We start from the raw sequence: 16,998 nt of genomic DNA, 5'->3' as shown, positions 1-16,998 counted from the left end.
TTCGAACCAACCACCTTCGGTCCTGGATTGGCTGCTTGCAAGGCAAACGCCACTGTGCTATCTCTCCGGGCCCAGAATTCTAATTTATTCTACAATGTGAGATAATGAAATGTGGCTGAGAGTGTCATGATGAGATCATATCCAGTTAATAAATATGCATTGCATAGCTAGGAGGCGCTTCAAAGGTGAGTAAAACATTGGAAGGTGATCATTCTCTCAATCAGTAACAAATTTACTGAGTTCACACAGATGGACAAAGTTGTTTTAGTAACTAAGAATAATAGCAATCCATAAAAGAGACTTTTTTTTTAACCCTGACATGGAGATGAGGCGATTTACAAAAGGAATCATGCCAGAGTGATAGCTCAGTGAGGAGGGCACTTGCTTGAACATGACCGACCAGGGTTCGATCCCCTGCATCCCATATGGTCCCCCGAGTCTACCAGAGATGATTCCTGAGCACAGAGCCAGGAGTAACCCTTGAGCACTGACAGGTGTGCCCCTCAAAAGAAAACACCCCCTCCAAAAAAATGAATTATGCACACTGAATGTCAAGCTGAAATTTGGCCGAGCAATTGAGACTTGAGCTGAGAGCACAACCAGGACTGAGTTAGGGGGGTGTCTCCTAGCGGGTGTCATTTCTATAATAACAGAATGTCATTCTGGAAACTAAAGTGATGCAGGATGAAGACTCCCAACAGCACCCCAAAAGGCCCAGATCAAGAGTCATTGAAGCAAGAGAACCCTGATGGCCCAGATAAGGGTTCAGGCACCCTAGGATCTAGGCCTACAGGAACAAGAAGGCGTCTGGGGGGACCCCACGTTCTACTGCCCGGCCCTAGCCATCCCTGGCCCCCTTCCTCGCACGCACCCCTGTCTCCCGCCCACCAGAACGCCCCTGGGTTCGGCTGCAACGGCTCGGGAACCGCCGGTATCTGGGCCAGCAGCCGGGCCAAGGAAATCAAAGCCAGGACCCCGCCCGGGAACTAAAGTGAGCTACTGGCGGGCGCTGGTGGATGCTAGGCCTCGAATACGTCGGGCTGCAAGGTGCCAGCACCGGTTAAACTGGCAAGGCTGGAGGTGGAGATTGCCTGGCAACCGGCTGGGTGTGACAAGTCGCATGTGCCAGGCAGGATCTGTGCAATGAATGTGGGCTGCTCTGGGATCATAGACTCTCACAGCTATTGTCTTCACTTTAGGTTTTTGTTTTTTTTTTGGGGGGGGGGCACACCCGGTACTTCTGGCTCTGCACTCAGAAATCGCTCCTGGCAAGCTCAGGGGATCTTATGGGATGCCGGGGATCAAAGAGATTGCGTGCAAGGCAAGCGCTCTACCGCTGTGCTATGGCTCAGGCCCCGCTTCCTTGCTTTTTGTGGTGCTTGTCCACAGAACTCCCATGCTCATTCCCCCCACTGACCCCTTGTATGCCTTGCTCCTCGGCATCTGTGATCCCCTTCCCTTACTGTGAAAACCTCCACTGTCTCCATCTCCCAACCTTGTTGTTCCTGGGTCTGGCTTGAGTGACTAAAGGACCTGCTCTTTGCTTGTTTGTGCCTTTTCTATCTGCCAGCTCCATCAGTCTTATATAAATATATGATAAGGCAAAGAGCTGATTCTTCGATGAAATTATAAATGATTATTCTGAAGCCTAGGAAGTGAATTTGACCTCAGGATTATAGAGAAGAGTTGAAAGAGGACACAATCAGGGGCAAAATCTTCTTGCAACTAAAGGAAGAACCAAACTAAAGTTTGGGATTTCACAGGGATCTATATTCAGAAAATTAGGGTGTCTCTACATAGTTTATTCTTGACTCTGACAAAAATATTGGTACATTATGTAAATGGATATCTAGATAGCTAGCGAGATGAACTAAGCAAAACCTTTCACATTTTTTTTTATTTTATGGTTTTGAAATCACAGATAGTGGAGGGAATCTGTGGGTGGGAGGAGTGTGTGTGTGTGTGTGTGTGTGTGTGTGTGTGTGTGTGTGTGTGTGTGTGTGTGTGTGTTTTGAGCCATACTCAGGGGTTACTCCTGGCTCTACACTCAAAAATCATTCCTGGGGACTGGAGCAATTGTACAGCGGTAGGGCATTTGCCTTGCATGCAACCAACCCTAGATGGACCCGGGTTTGATCCCAAGCATCCCATATGGTCCCTGAGCCTGGCAAGAGCAATTTCTGAGAGCAGAGCCATTAACCCCTGAGCACCACTGGGTGTGACCCCCAAAAAAGAATCACTCCTGGTTGGACTGGGGAACCATATGGGATGCCTGCATCAAACTCATAGGCTGCAGGCTAGGCAAACGCCCTTCCCACTGTACTATAGCTCCAGCCTTCATGCAAGGAACCTAACCAGGCCTCCCACCTGAAAAAAATGCTTTCATTCTGTGTCCCCAGATTGAACATGAAAGACTAAAATAATTCGCTATCTTCACAGTGGACCTCATTACCTCATTTTATTGTGTGTCTATGGGGATTCCTGGGGACTGCTTAAAGGAAATGGCTCACACTTCTCAGAGCCATTGATCAATCGGGCCCCTTTCTAGATAGGGTTTGAGAATTTGTTTCTAACAAGCAAGCCCCAGATGATGCTGGCGCCATGTGTGATGGAACCAAGTGTGGACTACTGAGGATAAATAAATGGATTTTGGGCCCAGAGAGATAGCACAAAGGCGTTTGCCTTGCAAGCAGCCGATCTAGGACCAAAGGTGGTTGGTTCGAATCCCGGTGTCCCATATGGTCCCCCGTGCCTGCCAGGAGCTATTTCTGAGCAGACAGCCAGGAGTAACCCCTGAGCAACGCCGGGTGTGGCCCAAAAACCAAAAAAATATAAAAAGTAAAAAAAAATAAATGGATTTTGATTAGAAATTAATCCAGAGGCCCCAAAATTAAGTCACATTTGTAGAACTGAAAGACACTGCCTTAAGCAACTGAGACACGTGGTCCTCCTCCCTAAATACTTTTTTTTTTCCTCCCATTTTTTGGGCCACACCCGGTAACGCTCAGGAGTTACTCCTAGCTATGCACTCATAAATGGCTCCTGGCTTGGGGGACCATATGGGATGCCAGGGGATTGAACTGCAGTCTATCCTAGGTTAGCGTGTGCAAAACAAACGCCCTGCCGCTTGTGCCACCATTCTAGCCCCCTACCTAAATACTATGTCTAATGTTAGAAGTCTCTTCCCTTTCTTCTCCTCTTCCTTTTCTTTCTCCTCCACCTCCTGCTTCCTTATTTTGGGGCCACACCTGCAATGCTCAGGGGACCATATGTAAAATGCCAAGCCAGTATCCCTGCAGCCACAGGCTAGACAAATAACTTAACCTTTGTGCAATCTCTCCCATCCAGGGAATTGTTTGCTTTCTTTCTTTTTTTCCGTGAACTGCTTTTTTGTTTGTTGTTGTTTTTTACTTTTTTTTTTCGGGAATTGTTTTCTAAGCAGACTTTTATTTTAAGATTAAGGATAGAACATAATTGATTGATCACATTAAGTACCCAGTCCCATCACTCACAGCACCGCCAGGAGGAATTCCTGAGTATAGAGTCAGGAGTGGCCCTGAGCCCTACTAGATGTACCTCCTCAAAGAAACTCTAATATAATGGCATTAAGGACTATTAAAGACTATTTAGTATTTTATTAAAAACACTATTAAAATATTAAGGAAATCATGTTTTCTTTCTTGCTCCTTGAGCTAGTTATTTGATGAACTCTGTAAAGAGATTTCTGTTGGGGGGCAGGATTTGGACCAAACTCAAAGGCGCTCAAAGTTACCCCTGGCTCTGCATTCAGGAATCAATCCTGATGGTGCTCAGGAGACAGTATGAGGCATCAGAGATTGAAACTATCAAGTGCAAAGCAAGCACCTTACCCACTGTACTATAGCTTTGGTTCCAAGTCACATTTTTTTTAAGTAGTATACAGACTTTTGGGGCATGTATATCACCGTATATCACATTATTTGGCAATATTTGTTGATTCCAAGTTTTATCTATTATATGAATACAGGAGTGCCAATATATTTTTAAATTTGTGTTGTGACGTCTTTCAGATAAAAGTCTATAAGAGGTAAGGCTAGAGCATTTGGAGTTTCCTTTTTGAATGGAATTATACATAGAGGTTGCACCAATTTACATTCCCGCCAATGAATGTGCCACATTTCCACAGCCTCCTAATCTCTTCAACCTTGTTTGATAATAAACCTTTTTCATAGGTGTAAATTGATAGCTCAGATGTGCATTTCTCTGCTAATGAAGGATGCCAAGCATTTTTTGCATGTGCACACTGGCTTATCTTAATTGAAGTAGCATTGCATCATATAAGTTTCACAAGTGCATCATTGTTTTGTTTGTTTGTTTGTTTGGGGGCTACATTTGGCGGTGCTCAGGGGTTCCTCCTGGCTCTGTACTCAGGAATTATTCCTGGCAGTGTTCAGGGACCATATGGATACCAAGGATCAAAGTCCAGGTTAGCTTTGTACAAGGTAAATTTCCTATCCCTATATTATCTCTCCAGTCCAGAAGCAACATGACCATCTATGACATCAAGTTCATTTCTGAAAGTTCAGTGCAATTTTATCTTTCCACTCTCCTTCCTTCCTTTTTGCTTTTCAGCCACTAAATATCTAAAACATCCATATCCAACATAACATGCAGACCGTCCGAGTATAGTTCTCACCCTACTTGTTTGGATTTAATGCTGACTTTACTAAGATCTATTAACTGCCTTCCCCCCCCCATGTCTTCTGTAATTAATCCTGTTTTTATTTCCTCTCTCCTGTGTAAGTGGAATTATTTTTCTAAATTGTGGAGTATTTATGCTTCTGTTTCCCACAGACCACCTAGTACTCTCTATATATATTTGTGATGCACTAATTTAATCAATCTCAGGTGAAATAGTTTCTCCCTGACCCCAAGTTAGAAACGCAGTATATATGATGGGAATTTGTAAAGTTGTGAAAATAAAAGCAGAGAAACTTTCCAAACTCTAATTTGGAGGCTTCACTCTTGAATTATAAATAAAATTGAATGAAGACAATATGAACTTGTGGGACATAATACTATCAAGGGATCCAAGAACAGAAATTGTAAGACTTTCTTTTTTTTTGGGGGGGGGGGTCACACCCGGCGGTGCTCAGGGGTTACTCCTGGCTGTCTGCTCAGAAATAGCTCCTGGCACGGGGGACCATATGGGACACCAGAATTTGAACCAACCACCTTTGGTCCTGGATCGGCTGCTTGCAAGGCAAACACCGCTGTGCTATCTCTCCGGGCCCAGAAATTGTAAGACTTTCACTTTATACAAAAGTTGGAGAAATTCTTGAGGAGTATAATTTGTAGTATATAAAGAGCCTATTTTGTTTCTAAAAGAATTCCCAGGAGTGAACTCATGCTGGCGACTTCCTAGACTTACTGACTGAGTTAATCCTGCTAGCTACACACCATCGTTTTACTATTTTGTTATACTATTTTTGTTTGTTTGTTTGTTTGTTTTTTGGGGGGGCTACTTCTCTATACTCAGGGCTTACTCTGGGCTCTGTAGTTCAAGAATTTCTCCTCCTGGCAGTGCTTGGGGGGCCATGCGAGATGCTGGAGATCGAATTCCAGTTGGTTGCTTGTAAGGCAAGCCACTTACCCACTGTTCAAATTTTCTGGCACATAAATATGTCCAGTTTTTAAAAATCTGGAATTATGACTTCAATTTGCAAGTTAAAATCTGGCCACATGAGGCCCACATACGTAACTCAGGGCATAGTCCCAGGTGGAATAGCTGCTGCCTTTACAACTTTCCCAAGTAACCTGACATCATACCTTCACAATCACACAGCCATTGCCCTAGTGCTATTCCCAACAACAAAGTGCCAAGTGCCAGACCCAGTCTTTATAAACTCAACATAATTTCATCAGTTTATTGGGTGTTTTAGGTTGCCAGGGACAAGTATACTCTAGAGCTGAAAGTTTATTGTGATCCTATATAGATAAGGAAAAGAGTGACTCAGTGTTTCTGAAGGCAGGGGACAGAAAGAGGGGCAAAATGACTTACGTTTTAGTGCACATTTCTGTCTGTTATTTGTTTGGGTTGGTGCCAACCCCAGAGTGCTCAGGAGTTATTCCTGGCTCTGTGTTCAGGAGTGGTCCCTGGAGGTCCTCAGAGGAACCATATATGATGCCTCGATGGAGACAGGGCTGATCAGAAGCAGAGTACCTGGTGTTCTTACTCTCTGGACCCTATTCATTATTATTTATATGGGGGCCACATCCAGAGATGCTTAGGGATTATTCCTGGCTCTGAACTCAGGAATCAAGTTTAGAGGTGCTTAGGGGACCACATGGGATGCTGGGGATCACACCTGCTTGCCAAGTAAGTGCCCTACTTGCTGTACTATCACTCTGGACCTTATTATTATTATTATTATTATTATTATTATTATTATTATTATTATTATTATTATTATTTAGGTGGTGTAGATTGAGCATGAGGCCTCACTCATACAAAGATACTATGGTCTATTACTTGAACCACATTCCCCAGTCCCCTCTTGTTTGTCAAAAGACATGAGTGCCAGTTCTCTTCAGTAGTACCTATCTAGCTATCCTGTTTGCCTCTTTCTACCTTCTCTAATCACATTCCCACTCCTTGATTGAATTTGTTATCTTTAATTTACAGATGTTCTAATCCTGCAGTCCTATAATTATACTGCTCGCCAAAGTTAGAGAAAGGTATATATTATATAGCAGTGGCTCAGTTACTTAATTTTTCCAACTATTTTATCTTTGGAAGGAAGAAAATTTGGCCATATCTAGCAGTGCTCAGGGTTTACTCCTAGCTCTGCACTTAGGGATCACTCCTGGCAGGTTCAAGGGGACTATATGGAGTGCCAGAGATTGAACCAGGGTTGATCATGTGCTATTGCTTTACCCTTAACAAATAAAATAAAACTTTAAAACTTAATGTTATCTTTAGTGAACACACTGGCTAACCACATCATTCTGTAGACAAGGAAAATGAAACTCTTGTTTTGTTTTATTTTGTTTTGTTTTGTGGGAACCACACCGGGAGGTGCTCAGAATTTACTCCTGACTACTCAGGAATTCTCATGACAGGCCAGGGGAATCCAAACATATGTGATGCCTGGGATCAAACATGAGTAGACCATATGCAAGGCAAAAAGCCTGTTGTTATCTCTCAGTCCTCCGAAACTCAGTTTCTAAGAAACTTGCTTTCAATCGTACACTTAGTTTAAAAATAGCTGGTGCTGGAGCCAGAGAGATAGCATAGTGCTAGCGCGTTTGCCTCACACCGGGTGGTGGTTCGAATCCCAGCATCCCATCTGGTTCCCCAAGCCTGTCAGGATCGATTTCTGAGTGCAGAGTCAGGAGTAACCCCTGAGCATCACCAGGTGTGACCCAAAAACAAAAACAAACAAACAAATAACTGGAGCTAGAATTCTACTTTCCTAGTCACTTAGGCTTTGTTGTTTTTTTCCTACTACACTATGATGCCATTGACTTGATACTTGACTGCCACGTAGGAAATATCTGTTGAGGGTCTGATAAGTGTCACACACTGTTATGGGCCTGGAAATACAACAATGATAAGTGAAAATTCTGCCTCCTGTCTTTGCATTTTTAGTACAGGAACAGACTGAATACTAGCAAGTGCTATGAAGAAAAGGAAAGAGACGATGATTCTCTGTTTCAGATATAGGAATTCGAAATCATCATGTCTACTTACTCTTCAACCTGTTTATTGAAATTGGGACTTAATACTGACTTTGAATTTTTAATCATTTCCCCCACAATACAGCAATATCATTTCAAGCAGTGTTTCTTTTTGGTTGTTGTTGGTTTTTGTTTGTTTGTTTGTTTGTTTCGGTCACACCCGGTGACACTCAGGGGTTACTCCTGGCTATGTGCTCAGAAATCGCTCCTGGTTTGGGGAACCATATGGGACGCCAGGGGATCAAACCGAGGTTCGTCCTAGGTTAGCGCCAGCAAGGCACTAAGGCCACTCTGTGCCACCATTCCATGCCACCGCTCCAGCCCTCAAGCAGTATTTCTTTACTGGGGCTATATAGTCCTGTAGCCCTCAGGATATTTCAAGGGAGCCATAGGTAGAAAATCATATAAATGGGAAGTCAAGCCATTAAACTTGGGGGGGGTGACAACTGCTAGGATGTGGAACCAAAGGAAGAAAACAAAGTCAGAAAGCACCCCTGGGTGCTGGAGAGATAGCCCAGCCATAGGTCATTTGCCTTGTATGTGGCCAACCCAGGACAGATGGTGGTTTGATTCCCAGCATCCCATATGGCCCCCTAAGCCTGACAGGAGCGATTTCTGAGCACAGTGCCAGAAGTAACCCCTGAGCACCACCAGGTGTGACCCCAAAGCCCCCCAAAAATACAAAAGAAAGCACCCCTAGTTAGAAGAATGTTGATAAACACTGACTTAGAGAAATGGGCTGCCAAGTTTCACATCTGGTTGCACTCCTGAATGTCTTGACTTTATAGTTCTGAAGACTCATTTCTGTTTGGAAAATGACAATAATACACACCATACATTATTCATAGGACAGTCTTGCAGTTACAATCATACCAAACATGTGAACTTATAGTAAAACTACAATGTCTTGGGGCCAGAGAGATAGCATGGAGATAGGGTGTTTGCCTTGCATGCAGAAGGCCGGTGGTTCAAATCCCGACATCCCATATGGTCCCCAAGCCTGCCAGGAGTGATTTCTGAGCGTACAGCCAGGAGTAACCCCTGAGCACTGCCAGGACATGACCCCAAAACAAACAACAACAAAAACTACAATGTCTTATGCATCTGGACGTTTGAGTTCTACCAAAAAATAGTTTAAGAATCTTCTCTTTCCCTTCCTCCAGATACACAATGCAAGAGAGAAGCACCCCACGTTTGGGCACTAAAGGGGTAAGCTCTTACCCATACCTTGTTAAGCGAGATGTCTACAATGAGGAGACCTTCCAGAAGGAGCACAGAAGGAAGCTCAGTTCCTCTGTCAGCCTGAATATAGACATTACCACCTTCAAGCACCATGTCAAATGCAGGTACAAGGACGCCACTCTGCCATTACCATTGCAGTTTGGCACGCCTTGGGGTCTACTTCTATTTTGCTCCTCTGAATTCCTGCCAGAAGGATCCATAGGATCCCTGGAGGGGTAGTGACTGTACTTACCTTTCATTTGGTTTGGAAGGGTGAGGGTTACACGCAGTGGGAATGTCAGGGACCAAACACATGTGATGGAGCATGGGGCTTTGTACAAACAAAAGATGTGCTCTACATTTGGTGTCTCTGTTCTTTATTTGTTTTTGTTTTTTTTTTTTTTTTGGGATGTGGGGTGCAGGGGGAGACCAGTAATCTCATAGAACCATCTTTGGTTTATTTATTCACTTATTTATCCACTGTTATTTACATAGTCTCTTGCCATTGATTTTCAGGTATACAAAGTTCCCCACCTCCTTTCCCGCTACTTCGTATCCCCAGAACCCCACTCTGCATTGAGCCCAGATTCCCTCCCACCACTCACCCTGACTCCTTGGCAGTTACATTTATTTTTAAACACCAGGGTTACAAGGTTGTTCGAAATATTTTTTAAACAGATAAAGTTGTTCATGATTGAGTTACAGTCATAAAATGTGTAACAACCTTCACCAGTGTAATGTCCTGCCTCTAATGTCAACAGTTTCCCTTGAAGTTACATTTTTTTAAGTTTAATGGTTGCATTTTGAGTCCTATGTTTCCCCCGGTATTGAGTATAGTGGTTTATAGCTATACAGGCCCCTCACCCTTGTCCCTTTTTACTCCTCTTCTTTTTTTTTTTTTTTAATATATTTGTTTTATTTTTATTCCTCTTCTTGCTTCCTCTCCTCCGTTTTTCTCTTTCCATGGTATTTTTGTTTCTGAAATCTGGAGCCAGTTATAGTATCTAGACTATGAACGTACTGTGCATAGGGATCTCCAATGCCCACCTCCTGTCCCCAGCATCTAGGAATAATATTCAACAAAGACAGTGTTTGATTCGCCATCAAATCAGTCTCCCAACAACAAAACCCAGCAAGCTTTGTGGACAGGTGAAAGGCTAAAACTACAGGAGGGGCTCCAAGCTGCTCTCTGGCACCACACAGCTGTCCCCAGTCACCTACATGTGCTTGCCTTTCTGATATTCATGGTTACCATGCAGCTCAAAAACCCTGAACATGCTTTTGAGCAATGAACCTTTTAGCCTTCTGGTAAAGCAGAAGAACCGCGGTTCAGAACTTTTCGTTGTTGTATTGGGAGTCACATCAAAACAACACTCGTGGCTGGGCTCGGGGGCCAGATGGCGTGCTAGGGATTGAACCCAGGTCGCTTATATGCAAGGCAAGTGTTCTACCTGCTGTATTACTCTCCGTCTAACCCTCTCAGAACTTTTGTTTGTTTGTTTGGTTTTTGGGCCACACCCAGCGGTGCTCAGGGCTTACTCCTGGCTGTCTGCTCAGAAATAGCTCCTGGCAGGCACGGGGGACCATATGGGACACCGGGATTCGAACCAACCACCTTTGGTCCTGGATTGGCTGCTTGCAAGGCAAACGCCATTGTGCTATTTCTCCGGGCCCGCCAATACCTTTCTTTCTAAAATCTCCCGGTGCCTTTGCCTTGCCTCTTATGTAGGTGCCTTAATTGCAATCCAGATTCATGAGACATAGCACAGCACAGCGGTAAGGCATTTGCCTTGCATGCGGCCGACCCAGGCGGGACCCAGTTCAATTCCTGGCATCCCATATGGTCCCACGAGTTTGTCAGGAGCTATTTATGAGCACAGAGCCAGGAGTAACCCCTGAGCATCGATGGGTGTAGCCCAAAAATCAATCAGTCAATAAATAAACTGCTTTAAAAAAATACTTACAATATCTCCACATCCAGTTTGACCTCTGTGCCTTTAACTTCCTTCTTAAAAACGTTCAATCTTGGGGCCGGAGAGATAGCACAGTGGTAAGGCGTTTGCCTTACATGCGGAAGGTCGCCGATTCAAATCCCCGCATCCCATATGGTCCCCCGAGCCTGCCGGGGGTGATTTCTGAGTGTAGAGCCAGAAATAACCCCTGAGCATTGCCGGGTGTGACCTAAAAACCAAAAACCAAAAGCAAAAAACAAAAACAAAAACAAAAAAAAAACTTTCAGTCTTGGACACATAGCAGAATCCAATGCTTATTTTTGTTTTGGTCCTGCCAAAATCTGCCACAGAGGGAAGAGAAGACAGGACATGGTGAAGAAATAAATATTACTCTCCCCATACATGGCCACTCTTAGTGAACCTGTCTAATCCCTTACACTCTTATACAAACAGCAAGGCCATGCTCCTTCCAAACTAATGCTTTGTTCCTGTCTCTGGCTTGGGCAGAATGGAACAGCGGTCAATGGTAGTAGCAGAAGAGACACCTTCTTACCTTTTTATCTGCTTGGTGGGTTTTTTTATCTTGGACAATCTAATCAAATCTCTGTTCTCTCTCACAGTTGCTCATGGAAAAATTTACAAAAATGCTTACTTACCCTCTTTCCCTGCTTAAAATGGGCGTGTTTTTACCGCTTCAAGGATTGGTTTCTTGGAGACATAATTGCTGGTATAACTGTTGGCATTGTACAAATCCCTCAAGGTAAGGAAGCTAGATTTATATAAAGTCTTTTTGCCCACAATCAATATATTAGACCTTGTCCAATGACCTGAAGGAAGTGGTTTTCCTGTGCTAGATAAAAATAGGAGAATAAAGTGAATTCTATACATAGCATTGCTATTTACTTTCTTGTCTGCCAGGTTTCTAACTCTTCCAGGATGGATCCAAGAGATTCAGTTGTAATTAAATCCATATGAATTAGTTAGAGGTGTGTGTTTATAGTTAAAAGGGTAGGAAAGGGAGGATGGGAAAGTCAGCTGCCCTTTCTTCATCCAGTCAGGCACTAATTGTTCCAGGGCTTCTCTAGTTTTCCAGTGTGGCAGTTCAGATCACATGAAAAGTGTGGGAGCTATCTAAGCTTTAGAAGTCTCTTTTCCCAAACAGGAACCAACACCTGTTATAATTTCCCAAGTTGTTCTCTCGGCAGGAGATATAGCACAGCGGCGTTTGCCTTGTGAGCAGCCAATCCAGGACCTAAGGTGGTTGGTTCGAATCCTGGCGTCTCATATGGTCCCCCCGTGCCTGCCAGGAGCTATTTCTGAGCAGATAGCCAGGAGTAACCCCTGAGCACCGCCAGGTGTGGCCCAAAAAAAACCAAGTTGTTCTCTCAAACAGTTATACAAGCCAGAGTTTCAAAAGTCATTGTATCCATGAGTTGAGGCCAGAGCGGTGGCACAAGTGGTAAGGCATCTGCCTTGCATGCGCTAGCCTAGGATGGACTGATGTCCATCCCTGATCTCCTGGTTCCTATATGGTCCCCCAAGCCAGGACTAATTTCTGAGTGCATAGCCAGAAGTAACCCCTGAGTGTCATCGGGTGTGGTTCCTAAAAAAAAGAAAAAGAAAAAAGTCATTATATCCAGGTAAGATTAAAGCTAGAACTTCCTGTGGGGGATTATCTTTCATTCGCCATCATCGTGGTCCAGATTTTGTTCCCAGATTTAGGCTGTCACAAATATAAATGCTACAAGAAGTAAGGTACATGCCAGCTCGGGTTTGTTTTCCCAAGCCTGCCAGGAGTGGTTTCTGAACCAGAGCCAGGAAAAGACCTGAGCCCTACTGGGTATAGACCCCCCCCCCAAATAAAATAAAATAAAATAAAATAAAGTTGCTACAAATGCTCAAAAACAGGCTTCTGGGTCATCATGTACATTTTCCTTCCTTATGAGGCAAATACCCAGAAGTAGTTATCATTTGGTAAGCATGTTTCTCTGTTTCTAGGAGGAGGCTATGCTCATAGCATTTCCTATTTCCATCAGCATGTATAAGAATTCTAGATTCTCCATACCCTTAGGAGCACTTTGTATACTCAGAATTTTTAAATCCAGTTGTTTTGAGATCATTATAGATTGATCATTATTGATTGTGTATGTAAGAAATCACAGTGTGGGCAGGAGAGATAGATGGAGATAGGGCATTTGCCTTGCACACAGAAGGACGGTGGTTGGAATCCCATATGGTCCCCTGAGCCTGCCAGGAGTGATTTTTGAGCATAGATTCAAGAGTAGTCCCTGTTGCCGGGTGTGAAACCCCCCCCCCAAAAATAAATCGCAGTGTGGCCGCTGGGCATATAACTCTGGTACCTGGTATGTACAAGGCCTCAGGACAGCATGATACCCTGAGCATCTCAGGTGTGGCCCTGGTGATCCTCAGCACTGTCTTACCCAGATGCTGCTGTTGCATGCCAAACACTGAACTACCAGATCAATACTGCTGGCTGCATATTACCAACCCAACAGTATTGGTGCAAGTTAAAAAAAAAAAAAAAAAGGCTACAGAGACATCCTTTGTCCACAGTCTCCCTAATAGTGACATCTTGAAAACTGATAATTCAGGACTGGGGTGATAGTACAGCAGGTAAGGTGCTTACTCTGCAAGAAATTGACCCAGGTTCAATCCCCACCACAGAGTCAGAGGTAAACCCTGAGCATAGCCAGATGTGTCTCTCAAAAACAAATGGGCTAAAAAGTTAATAGAGAGGGTTGCTCATGCCCAGGCTAGGCTTGATCCTTAGCACCCCAATAATATCCCCTAAGCCTCACTAGGAGTGATATTTGAGCTCAAAGCCAGGAGTAAGCCCTAAGAACCTCCCCAAACACACACACACACACACACACACACACACACACACACACACACACACACACCCCAAACATTTCTAGTTCAACTAGTATATTAATATTGATATATGTTCTACTAGAAGTGTCCTTCATATTGTGCTTTTATAGTACCTTGATTTACTTCCTATCTCCATTGTACCTTCAACCCTGATAGCCATTAATCTACTCCTCACTTCTATAATTGTGCCATTTCAACAGCTACATAAATGGAGTCATACTATTTATCCATACAGTCTTGTGTGGCTTAACAAGAGGGATGTGCAATGAGAAACTTGTTCTTAGGCAATCTCAGCCTTGCACAAATATTAGAGACTGTACTTCCACAAATCTAGGTGACCCAACTCTTACAGTCCCTACTCTGTTTATAGGAGCCACCATTCTTTATGCTGGTGAAACATTTTTACAAAGTTCATTTCTTTTGATTGAGTAGTTTCTGTGTTCTAGATGTAGCAGAGTTTGTCTAAATATTTACCCTTGAAAAATATATAGATTTATTGCATTATTTGGCTATTAAAAGGATACCTCCTATGTACATACATGTATAGTTAATTGTAATAAGACATTCTTTGGGAGGTGGGTTGAGTTCCCCGAAGTTCCACTGTTCCTAGAAGGGAAAGGGATATCCCATACCCCCTATCCAGGGAGGATAGGAGAAGTTGGTTCGGTAACAATTCTCGGCAATAAGTAATCCACACAGATAGGGAGAATATAGCAGGCAAAAAAAAAAAAAAACTCACACTGTAAGCTGTTCACCCACAAACCAGTTGCTCCAACACACGACTCACAGCCTAGATGACAGCCCCAGCTAAGCTCTCTGCCTTCCATTTATTGAAATCCAATTCAAGCTCCTCCCTAAGGCGAGGGGAAAAACAGATGAAAGGTAATGGGAAAACCAAACCAACAGAAAATATTTAAGATACAAATGAGAAATAGTTGATACAAATGGGAACTATTTCAAAGGCCTCAATTTACCTCATAATTCATGAACATGTCTTCATTTTATGAGATAAGTATCAAGGAATACTTTTGGGGGGCAAATACCCAGTTCTGCTCCGGGCTTATTCCTGGCTCTGCCCTCAGAAATTACTCCTGGTGATGCTCCAGGGGGCCATATAGGACACCTGGGATTGAACCTGGGTTGTCTGTGTCAAGACAAGTGCCTACCTGCTATCCTATCACTCTGGCCTGGCATTGTAACTTTTTATTTGAAACCATGAGAGGCTGGAGAAAGGTAAGTGTTCCACCTCTGAACCATATCCTCAACCCCATTATTAGTTTCTTTGGAATAACGATCATATTGTAGCTAACTCAAAAGAAAAACTTCTTTTGTTTCATTTTATTTATTGTGTGGCATTGGGAATTAACCCCAGGGTTTCACACATGTGAGGCAGGTACTCCAACCACTGAGCAATTTTCTCCTGTCCCAGGAGGATCTTCTTTTAAAGACATATAATAATAAAACATCTACAAATAAAATGATTTAATGTCTGGAATTTGCCTCAAAACAATACTGAGTAAGAAAGAAGTGAGACATCTGTGAAAACAAGACTGGACATGAATAGACCATTGTTAAAATGACTATTGGGTACATGCATGCTTATTACATTTCATTTTTGTAAATGTTTGAGCTTTTCCACTAAGAAAACTTTATTGTTTGTTTAAGACAAATCATTTCACTGGACCCATCACTGAGTTCAGAGGCACACATTCTTATGATGCAAGTTGATAAGACTCCCAAAGGGCAAATGGTGTGGGCTTTCAATATTAAAGGGTAATAACACACACGATAATCCATTTGCTTCAAAATGTTTTAAGTTTTGAATTACTACGTCTCGTGATACTTCTTACCAAAAAAGTAAGTATGAAAGAAGGAGGGCCCGGAGAGATAGCACAGCAGCGTTTGCCTTGCAAGCAGCCGATCCAGGACCAAAGGTGGTTGGTTTGAATCCCAGTGTCCCATGTGGTCCCCCGAGCCTGCCAGGAGCTATTTCTGAGCAAACAGCCAGGAGTAACCCCTGAGCACCGCTGGGTGTGGCCCAAAAACCAAAAAGAAAAAAAAAAGAAAGAAAGAAGAAAGAAGGAGGAAGGAAGGAAGGAAGGAAGGAAGGAAGGAAGGAAGGAAGGAAGGAAGGAAGGAAGGAAGGAAGGCAGGAAGGAAGGAAGGAAGGAAGGAAGGTAGGAAGGAAGTGAGGTAGGGAGGGAGGGAGGGATGGGAGGGAGGAAGGAAGGAAGGAAGGAAGGAAGGAAGGAAGGAAGGAAGGAAGGAAGGAAGGAAGGAGAGGGAGGGAAGGAAGGAGAGGGAGGGAAGGAAGGAAGGAAGGAGGGAGGGAGTGAGAGAGAAAGAAAGAGAGAGAAAGAAAAGAAAGAAAGAAGAAGAGAGAAAGAAAGAAAGAAAGAAAGAAAGAAAGAAAGAAAGAAAGAAAGAAAGAAAGAAAGAAGAAAGAAAGAAAAAAGAAAGAAAGAGAAGAAAGAAAAGAAAGAGAATGAAGGAAAGGAAGAAAGAAAGAAGGAAAGAAAAAAGAAAGAAAGAAAGAAGAAAGAAAGAAAGAAAGAAAGAAAGAAAGAAAGAGAGAGAGAGAAGAGAGAGAGAGAGAGAAGAAAGAAAGAAAGAAAGAAAGAAAGAAGAAAGAAAGAAAAGAAAGAAAGAAAGAAAGAAAGAAAGAAAGAAAAGAAAGAAGAAGAAAGAAAAGGAAAGAAAGAAGAAGAAAGAAAGAAAGAGAAAAAGAAAGAAAGAGGAAAGAAAGAAAGAAGGAGCTGAAAGAGGAAACTGAAGTGATGGGTTTATACAAGAGAAATAACATATTAAACTTTGAGTCAATTTGGTGAAGTGTGAGTCTATTCTTTGCAGCTTTTATCTTAAACCCTGGAGGATTTCTAGAACCTTCTAGTGCTAGCTGAGAGTGGGAATGTGGTTGCTTCTGAGATGTTGAAATTAGAGGCTTTGTTGCTGTGATGTTTGCTTCTGTGATTAGCATGAAAACCTTGTAGTTCAAGGAGTTTAAACCTATTATTTAAAATTGAACTTTAATAGCACATGGTTAAGAAAAAAAAGAGGAAGAGAAGCTAGGAATCAAAGGAGATAATAAAAAGCTACTAATAAGGGCTGTATGACAAGGGATATCATGACCACAGTTAGTTGCTCCAGATATCATTTTTTATTTCAAGTATTCTTTACAGTTTTTATTTAAGTTTCTTTTCTTGTAAAACTA

The 16,998-nt window shown here is 43.0% G+C and overlaps 1 protein-coding gene across 1 annotated transcript in view; it reads left to right on the top strand.

Moving 5' to 3' along the window:
• The first annotated feature begins 8,889 nt into the window (after positions 1 to 8,889).
• The window catches only part of SLC26A8 (solute carrier family 26 member 8), a 73,597-nt gene continuing 65,488 nt past the window's right edge, over positions 8,890 to 16,998 (top strand). Inside the window, exons 1-2 of the mRNA XM_049764800.1 lie at positions 8,890 to 9,065; positions 11,513 to 11,652. Of these exons, the coding sequence (XP_049620757.1) occupies positions 8,890 to 9,065; positions 11,513 to 11,652 (316 nt within the window). The remainder of the gene's footprint in view (positions 9,066 to 11,512; positions 11,653 to 16,998) is intronic.

This window comes from Suncus etruscus, chromosome 18 (genome assembly GCF_024139225.1).
Source record: "Suncus etruscus isolate mSunEtr1 chromosome 18, mSunEtr1.pri.cur, whole genome shotgun sequence".
NCBI classification, from domain to species: Eukaryota; Metazoa; Chordata; class Mammalia; order Eulipotyphla; family Soricidae; genus Suncus; species Suncus etruscus.
This window is presented reverse-complemented; position numbering and strand designations above follow the sequence as displayed.